At 36.4% G+C, this 22,232-nt stretch overlaps 1 protein-coding gene across 1 annotated transcript; it reads right to left on the minus strand.

Moving 5' to 3' along the window:
* Nucleotides 1–324: 324 nt before the first annotated feature.
* On the minus strand, nt 325–19,212 carry RRH (retinal pigment epithelium-derived rhodopsin homolog). The gene is made up of 7 exons (XM_066280580.1): nt 19,036–19,212; nt 10,862–11,052; nt 9,069–9,168; nt 8,423–8,576; nt 7,367–7,535; nt 1,384–1,562; nt 325–932 (listed from the first exon to the last, which is right to left on the minus strand). Exons 1-7 carry the CDS (start codon nt 19,139–19,141, stop codon nt 818–820), a joined length of 1,014 nt encoding a protein of 337 aa, XP_066136677.1. The 5' UTR covers nt 19,142–19,212; the 3' UTR covers nt 325–817.
* Nucleotides 19,213–22,232: the final 3,020 nt, after the last annotated feature.

Here is a 22,232-nt window from a genome sequence, read left to right on the forward strand (position 1 = left end):
CTTAAAATCACCAATACTGTATTATATACTCAACAATTTGTTAAGGGGGTAGATCTTATGTTATCTTCTTATTACAATAAAACAAATTTCAAACAAACAAAAAGATTAAAAAATAACACTTTACAGAAACCCTCACTCTGATTAAATTTAATTCTAATGACAAATATAGAGAAATACATATACAGAAAAATGGTAATTAAAAAGCAGACTATATAATAATAGGCACAAATATTATATTGCTATATGAAATATGTATATACATTCACTAACATGAGATTTAGAAACAATAAGTTTAATAGTCATTTGATCATTTTTGTTAAATAGTAAGTTAACAATTGCATGAAAAATTTTTAATTTTGAAATGTTAAAAATGTTCTGCATTCTAGCTGGGAACACTCAACAACTCATTTCAGTAATTATTTATTAAAGATTATTTATTATTATTATTATTATTTTATTAGAACATTTATCCTAGCAGCTATTTCTGGTCTTATGGAGGGCCCACACAAGATGCCAGGTCCCTGATACAATATAATGCATTCCATGATACGGAGAAAGAGAAAAAGCCTTAATCTCGGGTGCCTGGGTTCATCAAAGGAGATGAACTATAAGTTTACATATAAAGAAATAAAGAAACATTCCCATAGCAGCCAAAGCACAGACAAAAGAACTATAAATTACACCTTAGAAATTCAGTCTATTAGGATAATAAACTATATTTTCATTTGATCTAAACAGGCTCATATTTTAAGTAAAATTAAAACATTGCAGAAAACAGTAAATAAAATATTTTGATAACTTGTGCTTTCCTCTTGTTTCAGATTCTTCCAGAAGTCAATGAGTTTTGAGGTATATCCATTGGTAAAAAATTTGTCATGGGCAGAGTTTGATGATGCTGACATTTGAACATGGCGAACATTGCCCTCCTAAACCTACAATAAAAAGGAAAAAAATCTGGCATTGTCTTATAATGACTTGGACTTTATTTTTAAGCCAGAGAGAGAGAGAAAGACAGACAGGAAGGGAGAGAGAAGAGAAGCATCAATTCTTTGTTGCGGCACCTTAGTTGTTCATTGTCTGCTTTCTCATATATACCTTGTCCAGGGGAGTGGGGGCTCCAGCTGAGCCAGTGACCCCTTGCTCAAGCCAGAGACATTTGGGCTCAAGCCAGCGACCTTGGGTTTCAAGCCAGTGACCATGGGGTCATGTCTATTATCCCATGCTCAAGCCGGCAAGGCAACTCCGCCCTCAAGCTAACGAGCCCCTGCTCAAGCCTGCGACCTCATAGTTTCAAACCAGGGTTCTCAGTTTCCCAGGCCAATCCACTATCCATTGCGCCACTACCTGGTCAAGCTGTTCAGAAACATTTTAGACATTACTTACTTTTTATTAGCGACCACATAGATACAGGGATTATAGAATGTAGACGATTTTGCAAACAGTGGAGCAATGATGGCCATTGAGGGAGGAATCTTCCTTGGTTCACCCAATGAAGCCCATAAGCACACGATCGAATAAGGGGACCACGCCACCAGAAACATGAATATCATTATCATAGACATCTGTAAAAGAATCAATATTTGCCAAACCCAATATAGTAGCTAAATAATTAATATTTCTAAAATAGCATAAAAATGATCTAGATTGGAATTTGAATGTTATGTTGTTGAGGACAGAAAGGAAAACCTGAATTGTCCCCCTCATTGGTCTTTGCCCATATCCAAAAAAAAAATCACTTGTGATAGCAAGAGCTTGTTAAATAGATAGAACGTGAAGAACAGCTCCTTTCTTTTGGTGTGCTACGGAAGAATACAAATGCTGCCTTTGATGACAAGCAGATATATACCACTCCCAACCCATTTCTAGTAATTGTGCTATGGTCTCCTGGCATATACAGACTAATCCACTGCACAGAACTCAGAAAGTCTCAGGAACTGCTGGTGACAGCTAGCTCTGAATGTGGGGCTGCCTGGGAAACTTAAAACCAAACTCACTGAAATCTGCAAAAAGAAGCAGTTAGACTTCTGAGTTCCCCCTGCATTTGGCCAGGAAGCTGCGCTGTCCTTTCCTCAGAAGCACCCAGAAGGTCAGTGTAAGAAGGGAGTGCAGGAGCTCAAGACTGGAGGATACTAGGCTGAGCTAAGAGCAGGAGTGTTGTACTAAAAAGAGGGGTGCTTCATACTGTCCCCTCCCTGCACTGAGCCATAACCATAGGGGAAGATAGACTTGTACCTCCCACCTGGGAACGTGAAAGAATCTTCTCCTTGGAAACTGACCAGCCCAGAAGAAAACACCTAAGAGACACAAATTGTCAGAAAGCTACCTAAAGAAACTCCCCAACAAAGGAGTCCATCCAGAGCTTACAGTCACCTTTCTAGTGCATCACTCTCAAGAGCAAGCACAGTCACTGACCACCAGACACTGGGAAACACAGAAAACTGACAGGCAGAGACCAAAACAGTTCAGAAACTCAGGAGCAACACTAACTATGAGATGAACAGAAGGAAAATGAAAATATATACATAACAATATCACAAAAGTGAGAGAAGATATAAAACAAGAAGAGGAGGTTATTTTTAAAAAACTATAGGGTATAAAACAATTCTGTTATTTATAACAATGGTTTTTGTCCTATATATAAAAGAGAAAGTAGAATTTATCAATATAATAGAAAGGTTAAGCTAAATGAGGTGAGTGGTACAAATACAGAGTCAGATTCTGTCTTTATTAAAATTTTATATTACTTTCAATATTGGCTTTTGCATTAACTTTAATTGTTTTAAATACTGCATTAACGAGGGGGTTGGGGGAGAGGAGGGGCACAAAGATCATGGCTTTTCAGCATTTGCCATATTCCCCCTTTAATGTATAGACAGACAGCAAATATTTACTTATGGTGTTTCCGCTATAAAGACTTTTGTCTTAGGGACAAATGCTGATGAACTATTTCAGCAGTTCCTCCTTCTTCAAAGACTTATATGTCAACATAGAGCTCCATGTTTCATAGGACATACTCAAGCTCACTTCATGCTCCCTGGAGCTTTAGCACAAGGGAATGCCCCTTTTTTTTTCTTTTTTTTTTTCTCTTTTCTTTTCTTTATTTTTTTTATTGTTGTATTTTTTCTTTTCTTTATTTATTTTTTGTGTTTTTCTGAAGACGGAAATGGGGAGGCAGTCAGACAGACTCCCGCATGCGCCTGACCGGGATCCACCTGGCATGCCTACCAAGGGGAAATGCTCTGCCCATCTGGGGTGTTGCTCTGTTGCAACCAGAGCCATTCTAGCGACTGAGGTAGAGGCCATGGGGCCATCCTTAGTGCCTGGGGTGGCTTTGCTCCAGTGGAGCCTTGGCTGCGGGAGGGGAAGAGAGAGACAGAGAGGAAGGAGAGGGGGAGGGATAGAGAAATAGATGGGCGCTTCTTCTGTGTGCTCGGACTGGGAATCGAACCCGGGAATCCTGCACACCAGGCCAAGGCTCTACCACTGAGCCAACCGTCCAGGGCCTAGGAATGCCCTTGTTGATCAAGCTACCCAAAAGAAAATTATATAGGGCAACCATAACAGACCGAGCCAGTCAGTCTCATACTATTCATCACCAGAATGCTGCAGCCCGGTGCAAACAGTTTCAACTATCTCGGGAAGCAGCACGGCAGATTGGGAAATCCTGTCCAAGGGGTCATATACTGCCCCTTCATTTAGAGTTAACCCTCAAGGACCACTACCAGGACAACTTTGGCAGATGGATGTTACTCATATACCTTCATTTGGCAAACAGTCGTATGTCCACGTTACAGTGGATACATATTCCGGATCTATAGTAACCTCTGTCAGAACAGGAGAGGCTGCTAAGCATGTTATAGCTCATTGTCTGTATGCATTGTTCTATTATTGGATTTCCTAAACTGGCTAAACTGAAAATGTTCCTGCATATGGAGCAAAAGCATTCACTGTATTTTGTCATGCTTATAATCTTTAAAGTTAAGATATTATTAAAGTGTACTCAGCAAACATTTTAAGGTCAATTTAAAAAAAAATTTTTTTTAAGGGGGCAGTCATATCCTGGAACTCCTACAGGTCTACCATATCATACTTTTTACTTAAAAAAATTTACATTTTGTTTGAATGCTGATGAACAGGAGACACCAAATCTTTTTCACCTGCAAACTACTACCTTCTTTATTAGATCCAGCTAATAACACTGTTTTGTCTTTTTCCAAATAGCTCCAGATATACGGAAAAGATTTATATAGGCGGATGGGGATCCTCAAACTCCTCAGCGAGATCTTCTGAGCATGGCTTTTAAGATACCTAGAGGCAGAAAAAGCCCAATAGAGATCAGGGGAACTACCAGCTTTTAGGATACACCCTTAAAGGCTCCAACGCCCCAAAGGGGTCTCATAGGATGCTATCTGGATCCTGCTTCAGAAGTGGAAAGGAAGGTCATTGAGCTAAAGCCTGCCAGGCTTACATGCCTCTGCTGTGAGGAAACAGGGACACTGGAAGGTAGGCTTCCCCCTCGCTCCTCTAAGGGAGGGTTCAGTCTCTTCCAGCCCTGCTCCAGCCACCTATGACCTAACCTTGCCCAGAAAGCTGGGGTTTGCCACGGAAGGCTGAAGGTGCCCAGGGCCATCGGCCCCATCTACAACACTGTGGACAAGCCTAGGGTATTTCTTTCAAGAAGCAGGTAAACTGATCTCATTTGCACAAGGGCCACTTAACTATGTTTTGCCTAAATAGTCAGGTTTTTTATTCTTCCCTCAAAGATCTCTGTTGTGGGTGTTGATAGTCCTATTTTCTGCTGCTTTGCTTAATATATAGTGTTTCCTTTATCCCTCCTACCTCAATGCCCCACTCATATTCAAGGCTGGGACCTACTCCTAATTTAGAGCTCTCTTTCCCCCTTTTGCCAACTTCTATTATGAATCTACCTTTGCCACCCAGCTTAGTGTATCCCAAGGTTCTCTTTACCATGCCACAGTCGCAGAGCTCCAGGGAAAAGCAACCTGGTCTCATCTCTCCAGGCAGAGGAGAACAGAAGCTCCATATCCATGCATGCTGCAAATGGCTTTTCCAGTCTACCTGAATCATTACCAACTAGAAGCAGCGGTCATTGTGACTTGGACATGAGCTGCAAAGTATAGAATGGTGACAACTCCAGTGCCATGCAGACTTTTCCTGGATGTGGACTTTTCCTGGACTCCTGCTCCCTGTGACAGCTCCTAACAGACTGAACTGTGGTTGGGTTGCATTTTTCAGGGATTTGACATGGTGATGGGGCCAACTTGGACTTGGTGAACATGTTAAGGACACTACTCTTTTATGGATTCTTGCTGTATTGGCCAAGAATTTGCTTAAAGGCTTTTAATCACTGTAAAAAAAATAGAAGACTGGATAAAGAAGATGGGGCACATACAAGAAATGATGACATCGGATCACTTACAGCAGAATGGTGGAATCTTGATAACATTATGCGGAGTGAAATAAGTGAATCAGAAAAAAACAAGAACTGCAGGATTCCATACATTGGTGGGACATAAAAGTGAGACTAAGAAACATGGACAGGAGTGGGGTGGTTATGGGGGCTGGGGGGAGGGAAGGAGGGAGAGGGGGAGGGAGAGGGTACAGAGAGAACTGGATAGAGGGTGACGGAGGATGATCTCTCTTTGGGTGATGGGTATGCAACAGAACTAAATGACAAGATAACCTGGAAATGTTTTCTTTGAATATATGTACCCTGATTTATTGATGTCACCCCATTAAAATAAAAACTTATTTATAAAAAAAATACTGCATTAACTACTTTTTTTATTACTGAGCTTTCTGGTGTCTACTTAAATTTTGTACACAAGGTTTGAGCCTCGCTCTCCTCATCCAATCCCAGTCCAGGTCAAGATTGAGGAGATCGCTCAGAAAGTAGAAACAAAAACAAACAAATTAAAAAAGAAAACAATCAAATAAACCAACTCAAAACAGGAACAACATAGGAGAGGAAATTTTTTTTAAAAAATAAAAGAAGTTCCAGGAAATGAGAATAGAGAAAACAGAGCTGGTAGGAGACCACCAGAGAAATAATGCAAGAACTCTCCCAAAGTGAGGACTGGGCCTTCTCATTGCAAGCACTTACCAAGCACTAGCACACGGGTGAATAAAGAGCCTCACAAAGCCCCATCAGTAGTAAATGACAGAAAACCAGAGACACAGAGACAACCCTTCCAGCCTCCAGAAATAACACACAGATTGCTACAGAAGATTAGTGAGTCACCAGAATGCTGTCAGAACATAGTAACACAGAAACTAAGAGGCTATAGAGTATGTCTTCAAAATTCTTTGAAAATCATTTTTCTACTTAGAGTTTTATACCAGGCAAACAATCAATTCAATATGATAGTAGAATTTTAGACATTTTCAGACATGCAAAAATCTTTAAAAATTTACCTCCTGATAGCTTTCTCAAGAATCTTCTTGAGAATGTACTCCACCAAACAAGAGGGAATAGCCAAGAAAAAGGAAGCCATGCAACCCAGAAAACAGGTGATCCGGGCTGGAAGTGCCGGTGATGAGGGAGACCTGAGGATACCATCTCTCTGGACTGTGGTTTTATAGAACAGCCATGTAGAGCAGAGCAAAAGACCCACAAGTGCCAGGAAGCAAAATGCCAAGAAAAGGAGAAAGTCTCTGATGTAGTTGAAAATACTGAGAGGAAATAGAGGATGCTGGTGGAGAGATTAGAGATGATTAGTGACAGGTAGACAGAACAGTAAGCAAACAAAACCACAAAGAGAGGGAAAGGGAGGGATCAGGGAGGGACAGCGAGAGAGGAGGATGGAGGAAGAGAAAGGAAAAATAAATAAATTATTAACTCCACAGGGAAAAAATTTTATAAAAAATCAGTGATTACTCTGTACATTATATAAATGTCTAATCACTGGGTTGGACACCTGAAACTATTATAATATTGTACATCGATTATAATTGAAAAAATTAAAAGTTATTTAAAATGAAATACAAATCATTGATTCCTACAGATGTTTTCAATAAATAAAATTTAGATAATCAAAATAATGTAAAATTGATGCTTTGTATAACTAAAAATGATGAGGCGAGAGAAAGGTTGGTGGGGAGGAATAGAATAAATTGGTTGTTATAAGAAAAATAAATTCTCATTGTCTGTAGTGGGAAATCAGAGATAATGGCAAATAAAATATTTAAAACATCAGTTAAGTACATTGTTTGAAAATATGGAGGCAAAACACCAGACAAAAGAGCCAGTAAGAATCGAAGGAGTGGGAGAGGTGACTGCAAGAGTCAGGGACCGCGTCTGTGTACAGCCTGAGTACACACATTTTTAAGGATTTTAATGTCTTACCTTCGTTACATCTACCTGATCTGACCAATCTCTGTTGAGGTACTCAGTGCAGTTACTAATAGTATGACATTTAATCGATCGAGTGACATGGTAATAGCAGTAAAACATCACTGTCAACGGCACAATAAAATTTATCACAATAACTGTCATCGTGAAAGAAACAAAAGATCTGAAAATTTAAAAGAAAAAATTATTAAATCACTACTTGTTTAATGAACTAAATAGGGGAAGGGAAACAGGATAATTATTAGAAATAATACTGGCATTGTCCAGCAGTCATATTATTAAATACCTTAAGAACTATATTTGACTTTTAGACTAGGGGTTGGCAAACTATGGCCGATGGGCCAAATCCAGCCTGCCATCTATCTTTGTAAATAAAGTTTTGTTGGAACCACATAGATAGATACTATCTATGGCTACTTTCAGACAATGAATAGTCGTAACAGAGTCTTGCCTGTAAATACTTAAATTATTAACTTGTCAGCCCTTTATAGCATAAACTTTGGAATTAAATTTAGTTTGAGAATGAGAAAATTTTTGTTTGTTTTTCTGAGTAATCTTTCATTTTTTTTTTAACTAAATTTTTCTCTTTTCCCTGGTGAATACTGAAGAACATCATTAACTAGCAAGCAACTCCTTGCAGTGATGGTGCTTTTGCTACATAATTCTCAGAAAATGCTTTATCACCGGCTCATTTGGAAAGATAGAAAGGAGTCAGCCTCAGCTTTCGTTGAAGCTGCATGCTGTCTGGCAATACTAACACTCCTCTTTCTTTCTCAGATTCTCCCTCTGATTCTCAGCAAGTATCAGAAGGTGCTCTGTGTCTCCTCTGCTGCCAGAGGAGAGAGAAGGGACAGGGTAAGGGGGGCAAGGGGAGCTGAGCGGCCTTTACTTGCTAACAAGCATAATTCAACGCTGGAACTGCATCACCACTAACAATGCAGCCTTTCACCACTCTGTACAGAAAACGTTTGGTAGGAGTGTCAATTTGAAATAGTGAGAAAATGTCTACATTAGAAGCATTTGATTATGAAGTGTAAAAGTGTCTCTTACACATCATTTTTCCGCCAGTTTATGGTACAGGTGGCCCCAGTAGGATCTGGGGCATAACTAGCCCACCCTATGATAGGCATCGAAGCCCAAAAGAGGCCGTTGATCCAGGCCCCCAGAATCATGCTGATGTAAGTGCTAGTGGTCATTCTTCTTCCTATTAGCAAACATATGAAATATTAGCATCATCTGCCAATAATGGAATTCATATCTTCAATTTGTTTTAACTGACAGTTCAAAGTTGTTATCAAGTATCAATAGATTGTTTACAGAACACTTTAGCTCATTCAAGGCTTGTCCACATGATTAAAAGGACCACCCAGAGAAGAAGCAGAGAGAAGTGCTTTCTAGACCTAAGAAAACAGCATCTACAAAGACCCCAAAGTGGGGAAGGAAGGGTGGCCAGGACCCCAAAGCAAGAGGGCCCTCATCAAAGCTAGAAAAGTAACAGGGCCTTGGAGGCTGTTATGAAATTTGAATTTTATTCTAAGTATAATAAGAAATCATTTAACCTTTTAAACAAAGATTATCAGAGAAATAAAGCTGACCATGACTGCAATACATCACATTTACATTTTAAAGTGAATGTGTGTCAGGTGGTACTCAGTCAAGGTATGGATTCATTGGGAAAGCTGAGAAAAGTGTGCACCTGTGTCAGGACAGCAAATGGTCAGGTACCGATCCACGGCCACGACCGTGAGTAAGCCGATACTTGCCATTCCAAAAAAGATATTCAGTCCAGCATAAATCTGAAAATCAAAATTGTAATGAACCTATCATTCTACATGCCTTCCAAGAGACATTTACTTATTTATCCTGTTACTAGAATATATTTTAAATACATTAAATATTTTTTATTGTACTAATTTTAAAATATATTTTCCATTGTCAAATTGTTAACTGGTTTAATAAAGACATTTATGAAAAGTGTTTTGAGACTTTACTTTTTTAAATAAACTCTGTTTTTAATTTTAAAGCTTAAAGTAAAACTTCTATACAACATACTCTGCAAACAGAGTGTAAAAACAAACCATAAATTAGGTACAATGCATATAACCAACAAATAGTTAGTATTCAGAAGGTAGACAATTCAATAAGGGGAAAAAAATATAAGCTATTCATTCAAAAGTAGACCTGAATGTTTATGACATAAAAAAAAGATGTATACCACATTACATATTCAAAAAAGTGAAAATTATAAATAGATACCATTTTACATCTATCAAAATGATAAAGATTTAAAAGTCTGACAACCCCAAGTGTTGGGGAGAAAGTGGAGTAACAGAAGTTCTTGTAAGTGGCATAACCATTTTGAAGAGTAATTTGGCCACATCTGATAAAGTTGAAGGTGAACATTTTCTACAACCCAAACTAAGAAATGTGTCATAAGGAACTCTCACACATTGTAGGAGACATATAAAAGAACATTCAGTGAAGTCTTTTTTATGACACAAAAGCATTGGGAATAAATGCTCATAACGGGAAAAATGAATAAGTATGTTGGGGTATGTTTATAAAATGGATGACTTACAGCTACATGTATTAATATGGCTAAATCTCAAAAATATTAACTAATGAGAGAAAGTTGCATAATTCAAATGATATATTATTCATACAAAATTTAAAATATTCAGACATTATTTAGTTTATGTACACATAAACATGCTATAAGATAGAAAAGCATTTCAAGGAGAGAAGGGAATAAGATTGGGATGGTATGCCATGACCTTCCACAGTATCTGTAAAGTTTCATATCTTTAAAAAGAGAAACAACCTGAAACACATATATAAAAACATAGGACTTGACAAAACTTGTTGGTGCACACATGGGTATTCACTATTTTTTATTAGTCTTATTTTACCCTTTATTGTTTTATAGTTTTAAATAGTAAACTGTTAAAAAAAATCAGGCCAAAAGTTTGTCTACTATTGTAGTGCAAATTAATACTAATTTATTTTCTTGTCAGTAAAAGTAATAGTTGATATATTTAACAGCAATTCTCATGAAGGACTTTCCATACATATATATCAATAATGTGGTAGATAGCTTAACTACATTATTTAAATATTATGATATATCATTAATATTTATGGTTTTAAATAAAAACAAGATATTGCTTTTTGCATTTGCAGTATGCAAGTTTTCATTTGAACTTACATGTTTTTGCTTTTCTTCTCTAGTTGAATGTTAATTTTTTGGTTAGTTTGTTAAATTTTCCTTTGGGTTGTGGAAAATTTTTAACATAACGATAGCTAGTGATTTAATTTCTCATATTAAAGAATATATTTCCTAGTCACTCCTGAAACTGGTTTTAATAAGTACACAATAACTATTATTTTACATGAACTTATTTGATTGAAACCCTTGTGATATTTTAGACATTTAAATTTATATCTCTTGAATCTACTTTACTTAGCTTTCATTCCAAAAGTCTCCAATACCTGACATCCTGCATATCCAAATTTCCAACGTCCATACAGATCTGACGCAGCAGACATGGGATAGCCAATGCTACTGACCCCTATGTCAGTAACAGCCAGGTTAATGATAATTGCATTTGTGGGTGTCCGAAGTTCCTTGTACTTAATGAAGATGCCCAGAACTATTATGTTGCTGAGAATACTTATCATACCTGAGAACATACACAAAAATATTATATACTTTGTTTACTTTAAATATTTAAAAGTAGTGTTAAAATTAAATATTTAAGCCCTTTTTATGCATGTATATGTTCATTGCAGCATTATTTACCACAGCCAAGATATGGAAGCAACCTAAATGTCCACCAATAGGTGAAGGGATAAAGATATGGTACATACAATGGAATATAAATCAGCCATAAAAAAATAACAAAATCTTACCATTTGCAACAACATGGATGGATCTGGAGGGTTCTCTACTAAATGAAATAAGTCAGACAGAGAAAAGCATATACCATATAATTTCATTTATTATGCAGCATCTAAAACAAAACAAAATAAACAAACAAACGAAACAGAAACAAACTCATAGATACAGAGAACATTTTGATGGTTGTCAGATGAAAAGGGATTGGGGGATAAATGACAAGGAGAGAGGGAATAAGTACAAATTGGTAGTTGAAAACCAGTCATGGGGATGTAAAGTACTATAGCACAGGGAATGCAGTCAATAATATTTTAATGACCATACGTGGTGTAAATGGTTACTAGACTTATCACTTCATAAGTTATCTAAATATCTAATTACTATGTTGTACACTTGAAACTAATATATTTCATGTTAACTGCAATTGAAAAATAAAAACTTGTGTTAAAAAAGCTCCCACAAACAAAGTTCCAAGAAACAGTATTTACTTACCCTTTCTACATGAAGCATATTCTAACATGGTATAGCCTAGTTTCTGTTTTCATGCTGAGTACATGAAGACATTTAGCGACAATCAGGGAAATTTGAATATGACTGAGTTTTAGATGATATTAAGGAATTATTGTTGACTTTATTTGGTGTAATAATGATATTGTGTTTATGTAGGAAAATGTATTTTAAAGATACATACTGAAGTTTTAAAAGGCAGGATGTATGATATTTACTTTAAAGTACTTCAAATGGATTGTTAAATCTAGGCGATGACACATGACTTTTTTAAAGTTGGCAATACCCAGAGCTCCTGAGGATGCAGAGTAATTGAAACTTTTATATACTGCTGGTAGGAATACTAAATGGGACAGCCACTCTGGGAAACACTTCTGCAGTTTCCCATAATATTAAGCACAGACTTACCAGGACCCAACAACCTCACTCCTAGATATATACGCAAGATAGGTGAGAATATACATCCACACAAAGATTTGATAGTGCACATGAATGTTCACAGAAGTTGGAGGATAGTCACAGAAGCCAAGGGGAATTAAATGAACTAAGACCTAGCTATTGAATGGTCATTGTCCATTGATTAGAAAATACCTACAGCAGGTGAAATGAAGCAGAGTGCTTGAGACAGCAGCAGAGAGAACAGAAAAAGGCTAAATTGCTTACCTCACACCACCCATGATATCTAAGACCTCCCCCACCGTAGTTACTGTACTTTATTATGGTTGTTTGCTTGGTAGGCAGCAATTTATTTCACTGTTTTTTACCTGACCTTTTAAAATCGTCAAAATTGTAGCTAGCCCAGAAAGAATCTTCAATTCATTAAGCTTTTTGGTTTATTTCTTGTACACATGCCACAATAGTAGATGATAAAAATAGAGCCAAAGGATCATCAAGTTTGATGTCATTGTGCCTCAGTTATGATTTGCAGAAATAATAGAAATTAAACGATTTGAGTTTTAGTTGTAGTCCGTTTACTAAATAAATCCGTTATATGCCACATACTCAAAGAACATAGAAGTCATCAGGAGCCTGAAATTCACTTGAGAAAACTAGGAATTTAAAAAGAGTATACTGTAGGTAGAAGACTTTGGGGCAGAAATGGTCTTAAACAGAACTTTGAAGGACAGGCAGCATTTGTATACACTGAGGAAAGAAGTAGGGGGTTCCAAGTGGGAGAGATATGAGTCAAAATTTACAACAAGCCTGGTGTATTTGGTAAATAGAATGGAGGGATTGTTTGACAAGTGTGGAAATTTGGTTGGAGAGTGTGAAACTAGACCAAAGCAAAGAGCCTGGAATATCAGGTTGGGACTTGTAGACTTTTATTCCACAGAGTGGAGAGTACAGGAAGTTTGAGAAAGAGAAGAGCTGAGTTTAATTCAATGTTGTTGCAAGCTCATTCTGCCAGCAGCATGGAGTGGGGAAGAACAGAAATCTGGAAAATTAGTGTAACAGGATGATAAATGGAAGTTTGGACGGTGCCAAGATATAATAGAAGTTCTTCCTTAGCTGATACTTATGTGTGTTGATTCTTGGAAACCTTCGCTCTCTCAGACAATAGCTAGGGGTTGCTGACCAGTTTCTCTTCAGAGTAGTGAACACAACTCTACTTCTTTTGTTGCTTATCCTCCTTTAGCCCTTAGAAATCCACTAATGGTTCTAGTATCTTTCAGCTAAGATCAGTTCATCCTTACCCCCACCTTTAGCACAGAGTATGGCCCACATCAGGCTTATGGGAAACTTACGCATGTAGGAGGTGTTAATCAGGCTAACATGCACATCTGATTCACTCAACAATATTTCTTTTTGTAAATTAATAAATTGGCATTCTGATTAAGAAGCTCAGTCATCTATCTTACCCAAGTTCAGCCAATTTTGGGATACCAGCAACACTGAGTTTCCACATCTTGAAGGCTGAGTCAGACTATAAACTTGACTAGGGTGATATCACCTGTGAGTCTTCTTAATGTACTTGAAGCCAGCCTGACTTCTTCCCTGGATAGCCAAACCTTGCAGTGTGTGTTTGATAAAGAACTCAGATTTGTACCTTTTGAGTTTCAAGTAATATTGGAACCGTCATATGATCTTTAATTTTTTATTTTTATTTATTTATTTATTTATTTATTTACAGAGACGGAAAGAGAGTCAAAGAGAGGGACAGACAGACAGGAACAGAAAAAGATGAGAAGCATCAATCACCAGTTTTTCATTGCGACACCTTAGTTATTCATTGATTGCTTTCTCATATGTGCCTTGACCGTGGGCCTTCAGCAGACTGAGTAAACCCTTGCTCAAGCCAGTGACCTTGGGTTCAAGCTGGTGAGCTTTTGCTCAAACCAGATGAGCCTGCACTCAAGTTGGCGATCCGAGGTCTCGAACCTGGGTCCTCCACATCCCAGTCCGACGCTCTATCCACTGAGCCACCTCCTGGTCAGACCCGTCATATGATCTTACATACATAATAGACACTTCATAAATGTTTGATGACAAGTATATAGTTGAATGAAAAGGGATATGGAACTGGAGCTTGAGTCAGGGCTGGAAAGTAAGAGAAGAGCTTGTAGGATGATAGTATGACAGTTGAGTCTTGAGAAAGAAAACTGTAGAGAAAGAGTCTTAGGCCTCAGGAAGGATAAGGAGAAAATTAAGCTACCAAAAGATTCTACCAAAAAAGTTCTACATATATCTAAAAAGTCAGCAGAAATGGTATCCTGAAAGGCAAGGGAAGAATTTCAAAGACTGTAATTAATAGTGATGACATTAAAACCTATCTTCAGTGCTGGGTTATGCAATTGGCAGATTCTTTACATTTTAGTTTTATTATTTCTATTTTACAGAAAGACTGTGAAGATAGGAAACTATACTGCTCACAAACATTAGGGGATATTTTAAAATGAATATGAAGCAATAAATATTCCCTAAATTTTGTGAGCAGTATAGTTTTAAGAACAGCTAGAGCTCTTCAAATCAATGAATTAAAATAGATTTGCTATGTTTTTGAAGGGGCTTTGAAATTTTATTTATTTATTTTTTACAGCTAATAATTTGATTTATTTGCTTCTATTCTTCTTAGCAAAAAACTTTTAACATAGTTAAAACTATGCTATAAATACACTATATATGCTCCTTTTTACATTTGATTTTATATAAGCCTTTCCCTATTATACAATCCTATGTAAAAATACTTTTAATTAGTGTAAGATTCCATCACATAGCTGTACCACAATTTATTTAACCTCTCCAATCTTGAGCATTTAGTTTGTTTCTTTATTATAAATAAAGCAGTAATGAATGTCTTTGTGAAAAAAAACTTTTTATTTTTCAAATTACAGAATAATATATTTTTATCATAAATTATTCAAACATTAGAGAAATGTATGACTCAGCACAGTGTTTTAAAACCGTGGGTTGGGCAATGTACTCTGTGGAAGCAATATATTTGGAAACAACTGACATTTTGACGTTTTACTCTTTATCACAAAAAATACCAAACATTAAAAAAAAACTAGGGAAAATAGTATCATGAATTTCCACATATTCATCACCTGGATTATTTTTTTTGCTTTGTATTTACTTTTAAAAATTTACATGGAGTAAAATTTACTCTTTTTGGTGTGTTCCATGAATTTAGACAATGCATAGTTATGTTCCCACCACCACAATCAGGTGACAGTCTATCACCCCCTACCACCACCACCACCACCACCACCACCAAATTTTCTCATTCTTCTCCTTGGTAGTCAACCCTTCACCATCCCAAGCCCTGGCAAGCTCTCATCTGCTTTCTATTCCCATTTTCCCTTTTGCCTTTTCCAGAATGTCACATAAATGGAATTACCACAGCCCAAGGCTAGAGTGAGGCATGTGATGTGCCTACCACGCGTGAGAGAAAGATGGTCCCTACTCAGGTTCTGACCCTGCACTGGCACCACTTTGAGCGTAAGCCTTTCCTCATCCCGCTCGTAGCCCTAGGAATGAGAGAGTATGTGACATTTTGAGTGTAGCTTCTTTTTTTTTGCCTCTTTTTTTAGCTCAGTCTTTTTTTTATTTTATTAAATTTAATGCAGTGATATTGATAAATCAGGGTACATATGTTGAGAGAAAACATCTCCAGATTATTTTGACATTTGATTATGCTGTATACCCCTCACCCAAAGTCAAATTGTCTTCCGTCACCTTCTATCTGGTTTTCTTTGTGCCCCTCCCCTCCCCCACCCCTTCTCTCCTTCCTCACCCCATCCCCTCCTCCCCCTCAATCCTCCCCCAACCCCATTACCATCACATTCTTGTTCATGTCTCTGATCTCATTTTTATGTCCCATCTATGTATGGATTCATATAGTTCTTAGTTTTTTGAGTGCAGCTTCTTTAACATAACATAGTATGTTAGAGTCACCCATGCTGTTACATTTAATAATGGTTTATTCTTTTTTATTGCTGATTATTATTCTATTTTACCTCTTTTTAGAAATGCACTTGTCAGTTGACAGACATTTAGGTTTATCTCTACTTGTTGGCTATTAGGAATATCTTAACCTCCTTCCCGGCCTTTCTTTCTTCATCTCTACCTTGTTAAACATGCACATTGTGCAAGTTTCTGTCCTAGTCTCCTTCTCTTTTCATGTTCAGTACATACACTGATTTCACACATATTCAAGGCTATATGTTGATACTTTCCAAATCAATCTCACAAAATAAAAATCTATGCTTTGTACTGGACATCTCTCAAGCTGAACCCAGAAGATTCTCCTCCTGCCCCAAACCTGTTCTTCCCCACATGTGCTCCTGTCTTGGTGAAGAGCTTCACCATCTGTCCAGTAGCCTGAAAAGGAGATCTGTTTGTCATCTTTGATCCTCCAGTTTCCACATCTAATCATCGATCTAACTTCTAGTTCTTAAATCTGTCTTTCTGTCCCCATTGCCACTACTCCCTCCTCAGAATCCCTCCTAATATTAGTCACACAAGGACCTCCCACGTGGTCTCTTAGATACCACTATAACATATTTCTGAAGTACAAATTGAATCATGTCATTTGCTGACTCCTATTGCCGTTACGACTTATGTGGTTCTTCAACCTCTTGACACAGCCATTCTCTTCAGCCTAGTATCTCTCACCCTTCATTTTACATTCATTCAGAATGAATTTACTTCAGATCTTTAATTCACCATACCCTTGGGCCTCCCAGCCTTCATTATAGAAAGAGATTTCTCAAGTTGGTAAAAGTTTATAAAACCAAACATCGAGGAGAAATAGTAAATTAAAAATTAGACTTAAAATGAAAAATCTAAATAGGATTTTAGTAAAAGTAACACATGAAATGAATGCTTTGACTCAATTCTTTTTCTCATTGTTTTGGATTTAATTGGAAAGTGTGTTTTGTTTAAGGCAGAAAATTAGGGGAACTTAAGAATAATAAATGTTTAAACAAAAGCATAAAGAAGTTAGATATACTACCTTCAGATCATCTACCAAAAACACAAACACCTATTCATTGCATTTCTTAATAATACACACTGTTGTGGTTGTATGTGAAGGCTTTAGAACCAAAATGCCTGAGTTCAAATCCTGATCTCACTATTTAATAGATGTATGTGTTGGGCAAGTTACCTAAACTCCTCATCTATAAATATGGGTAAAATAAAACTTACTCATTTACTGAATTAGTGTATGGATGACTTGTTTTGTACATGTAAATATTAGAACAGTGCTTGGTATACACCAACAATTCAAACAATGACAGTAGTAGCAGCAGTAGTGGAGGTGCTAGTAGTGGTGGTGGTAGTCATAGTCCCTGGAGTCACAGCAGTAAGATTCTATTCTTAGTGCTACAGAGATAAGAACCACAGAGAACATTTTCTCAACAGGAAATTTTTTTTGCACACTCTTTTTCTAACCAGATCAAAAATGTTAGCTTTTCTTGGTCATCTACAAAAACTAAACCAAACGTTTGTATACAAAGTATTTCTATATAATTGTAATATGTGCTTTTGTATTCTCATAGTTGCCAACGGAAAAAAAAAATCAAAAATAGAACTTGTTCATTACTTACCATACAGGACTATTCAAATGAACGAGTTAGCATGTCTCTAAAATTTACAAAAATTAATTGAGCAACCACAATTTCTGGCTCAGAAGTAATACTCTGTCAATTATGGGGAAACTAAGAATTAGAAAGTATAAACTGGGTACAGTAAGATGTTTTACTTTTCACTCTGTTTGTGAATATATTTGAAAAATGTTTTAAATCAATCCAAAAATCATGCTTATTTCTAAAATGCATCACTGAGTGTAGTTAGAAATACCTAGTGTGACTGCTCAGTATAAAACTTAAACCACAACTCAACGTCTACCTAAAGAAGATAATCAGAGCACTATTGTCATTTCCCACATCCCTTCTTTTTTGGCAAACAAGTCTTTACCTTAATCTAATATATGCATCAATGAGTATGTGTATGTGGGAAGAAACAAATATTTTTCTAACACCTACTGTTTGTGTCATTTTGGGGCATTTATTGTCATTAAATTTTACTCTTCTCAACAATCATGACAGGTAGTTTATTCTTATCCCCATTTTACAGATACAAAAATGAAAGAACAAAAATGGTGAAAGAAATTGCTCACTGTTGTAGAGATACTAAAAGATGCAATCCAAAGCTCGAGACGTTTTCAGTACAGCCCTCCGGAATGAGCTAAATGTTCCAACTCCATCTTCAGTGAACGACAATACACTCTGTTCCCTTTTTATGACTTTAATTTTTCTTTCAGGACCTTTCAACCTTAACTATATTTTACCACCAAAGACAAAACTACAAAAACCATGTATGAGAATAGTAAATGACATAAAAAATACACTTCTGCCTTGGTGCAGTCTTCTGCAAAAAAAAACCTCATTTAACAATATAGTAACTAAATATTTAAATTATAAAAGAATTATTAATTTTATAGGAAACTTAGCTCCACTTCACCGCTCTCACACACTGCCTAGCAAGATTCAAAGTTAACGTGTCATTAACCACCATTAACAATGCTTTCATTTATCCCCTCACCTATATTCTTATTTGATCTCTACAGTCAGAAAATAGAGCAAGTATCATCACTCTGATTTACATGAGCACCCTAACTCAGAAAGCATAAGTCGCTTTGGGAGGCTGGCCAACAATATGGAACTTGAAACATTATCTCTGAACCCATGCTGAAAACCTCGGCTTTTCTTCACCCATTCAAAACCAAAAGCACTGTTAATGGAGTAAACATCCATACCTGCCATAATCAAGTAAGCTGCAACAATATTGTGTTCAGTCTGTGAAAAGACAGAGCCATCTTCATTAACAGGGTCTGAACTGTTACCTAAATTATTCCTTAGCATTTTGGAAGAAAGATATTGAGATAGGCTTCATAATAAGCCCTCAATAATAATAAAATGTTAGAAACGCCACAGGGAAGAATTTTCAGAACCAATCATTTCCACTTCAAGACCTCAAAGAATGGCCCTTTCATAAAGGCCCTCCCTTAACAAATGTGATTGGGCTAAAGAGGGAAGGATCTTACAGTAATTCCCAGAGCAAGAGAAAAGCTTATTAGCAAAATAAAGGGAAATACTAAGCCACACATTTTAACCAATTTGGATATCAGCATTATATATATATATAAAGAGATTATCAAGTGCTAACATCCTATTTAAACAGTAAACAAACTTACTGTGCAGGAGCTGACTTACTGTTCTCTACTGTGAATCAGTTCTGAAATTAGGAGCTAGGCTTACTCTTCTAAAACTACTTCAAGTCCCTGTTTTCAGCTGAGCCTTTAAAGTTTTTCCATTTCAGTTCCTTTTGGGGTTTTTTTCCGTAACAATCTAATAGACACAAAGAAGTAATCTCCCAGCATCATTCCAAATCTCATGCCCCTACATGTAATAATATCATTTGGTTTATATCCTGTTTTCCTTTGCTTATGCAAACAGATATTCGTATAAGGGTTTGAGGTTCCTCCTCCAACTTTCTTTTAAGCAAAAACAGGGAGATATGTAATTATAAAATCATTCTGTAACTGGTTTTCCATAAGCCGTAGTCTGTAAACCTAAGTCTAACTTATTAATAGCTTTGTATGTCATAGCATGGATATAACATGATCTACTTCAAAATTTACCCTATACTTTAATATGCACAAGTAATTATCTAATAATAATTATTATAGTATATATCAGCCACGCTCCTGGAGTCAATCATAAAGTGCAGGGCAATTCTAATATTCTGGACCATCTTGTTAGAACTTAAAAGTTAGGTTACATAAATGGGTTACAATCTAACATGAGCATTTATTGTTAGAATAAGATATCCTTAACACATTTTCCCCCATATTTTTACGCCATGTAATATTAAAATATGATTCTTCTCAATAATGAATTTCTTAAAGTCAGTAACTTGAGAGAAATGCTAGATGCACCCAAGTCAACAGTGTAAGCATGACAGAACCACTAGAGGGCTATATTTCCCCATCTTCATTTTATAAATTTTACAAGGGCAGAGAGAAGGGGCCCAAGAGAATATTTTTCCTCAATTCACTCAGCTAGCCATAAACTGAAGCAGTCAAATCCGGTTCAGTGACCTGTCCCAGATCTTATAGCTACCAGAACTCAAATTCTTAATAAATTTTAATACTTCAGAATATCAATATTAGTCAAGTAAATTTGAATATTCCCATAACAAAATATTTTCAAATAACCCCAAAGCAATGACTGTAATACCTAAGTAGAACTCTTCCTTTTAAAACCTTTGATAGGTTTTAAATCTTTTTTTTTACATTCAGTATGCAGAATAAAACAAAAAATATTTAGTGTTTTGGTTCACAGTGCCTTCCTTTTCTGTGAAGGATTATATACCTAACAGTAGCATTCACTTAAATTTTCCAGAAATAATTATTTCCATTTATAAAAACTAAATGATTCCAAAAGTGGCCAGCTATTTATTATAGATAGGTATATTCAAAGTACTTTTTCATAATTCCTTCACGAGTGACACAGAAAAACTATATTGGGATGAGGTGAAATCTCCAAGTGGTTTGACTACAGACCAGTAGACTAGTTCCATCACAACCATTTTAAGACTTTTTAAAAATAGTATAACAAAGAGTGTGGGAGCTCTGGCCAGTTAGGTCAGTCGGTTAGTGTTGTCTTGAAACACGGAGGTTGTGGGGTCAATCTCCGGTCAGGGCACATACAGGAAGTGACCAGTGAATGCACAACTAGAGTGGAACAACAAATGAATCCTTCCTTCTCTCCCTGCCTGACTCTTCCCAATCAATAAAAAATAATTAAGTGTGGGAATGTTGTACTATTATTTGTCCTTGGGAATGTCATGTACTCTTTAAAGCTTGGCAAGCCTTTTACAAACCAGGAAGAGAAACCCTGGCCCTAACTCTTAACAATTTCAACTCAAAGGATTCTAAATCAAATAGGCTCCTTTCCCATGTTGTAAAAGCACAACTGCTTCTTCCTGTGAAACATTCATTTTCAACATACTGTATTTTTTACTCCATAAGATGCACTCTTTTCCCCCAAAAAGTGGAGGGGGAAATGCCTGTGTCTTATAGAGCGAAAAATATGGTATTTTATTAAATGTTTTAACATACCATTTGGTTCAGAATATTTTTTTTTCTTATTTTCCTCCTTAAAACCCTAGGCGTGTCTTATGGTCAGGTATGTCTCTTACGGAGCGAAAAATACGGTATTTGTTCATCGTGTATATTTACGGCCTACATATTTACTTATCCTGCCACAATTCCATCAATCAAAAGAGATAAGTAAAATCCACAATAATGACAGGTAATGCTATACGCTATTCTAATGAGAATTAGGTTAGAAAAATTTAGGAAATGATATGGCCACATCATTCCTTCTGAGAAAAAACACAAGTGCTGGTGGGGTGCAGGGCGATGGCAGGATAAACGGTCTCCTATCACAGTACTCTAACCTGCTATCATGGCTACTTCTTGATACTACAACAGCAATAGGGGCCAAACCAATTTCACGTGCAGTGTCTCTAATCAGGAATATGAATGTGTAGCAGGAAATCAAATGTTTAAGGTGAATAACATCTTAAACCTTTATAGAGTCCCTTTAAAAAAGTAATATAAGAACAATCAGTAAAACTTTCAATGTTCAATTTATATTGAATGAGAAAAATTAAATGCTTCTTCAGAAATTTCTTGAACTTAAGTTCTCACTTTGAACAGGCCTTTTCCAATTTTAATAGTTGTAATCAATATTAAAATTTTCTTAATCATTACAATTAGAGAAATTGCTTTAACACACAAATGTATAATAAAGGGTGCTGACATTCTTATATATAAAAGGTAAATATTCTGAAGGGGATGTTAGTTTATAAATAACGTTAAAGTACTGTTTCGCTATTTTTTTAAAAGATGTTATATATGTTGTGGGTCAAATAAGTTTTGCAAAT

The sequence above is a fragment of the Saccopteryx bilineata genome, chromosome 5 (assembly GCF_036850765.1).
Source record: "Saccopteryx bilineata isolate mSacBil1 chromosome 5, mSacBil1_pri_phased_curated, whole genome shotgun sequence".
Taxonomy (NCBI): Eukaryota; Metazoa; Chordata; class Mammalia; order Chiroptera; family Emballonuridae; genus Saccopteryx; species Saccopteryx bilineata.

What these genes read in the sequence shown, in the direction of transcription:
- RRH (XM_066280580.1), bottom strand. Translation starts at nt 19,141, where the DNA reads ATGCTAAGGAATAATTTAGGTAACAGTTCAGACCCTGTTAATGAAGAT. An exon ending in TTGGATATGCAGGATGTCAG is followed by an intron (nt 9,169 to 10,861) that starts GTATTGGAGACT and finishes TTTGATTTTCAG; the next exon opens with ATTTATGCTGGACTGAATAT. An exon ending in AACTGGCGGAAAAATGATGT is followed by an intron (nt 7,536 to 8,422) that starts GTAAGAGACACT and finishes TTAAATTTTCAG; the next exon opens with ATCTTTTGTTTCTTTCACGA.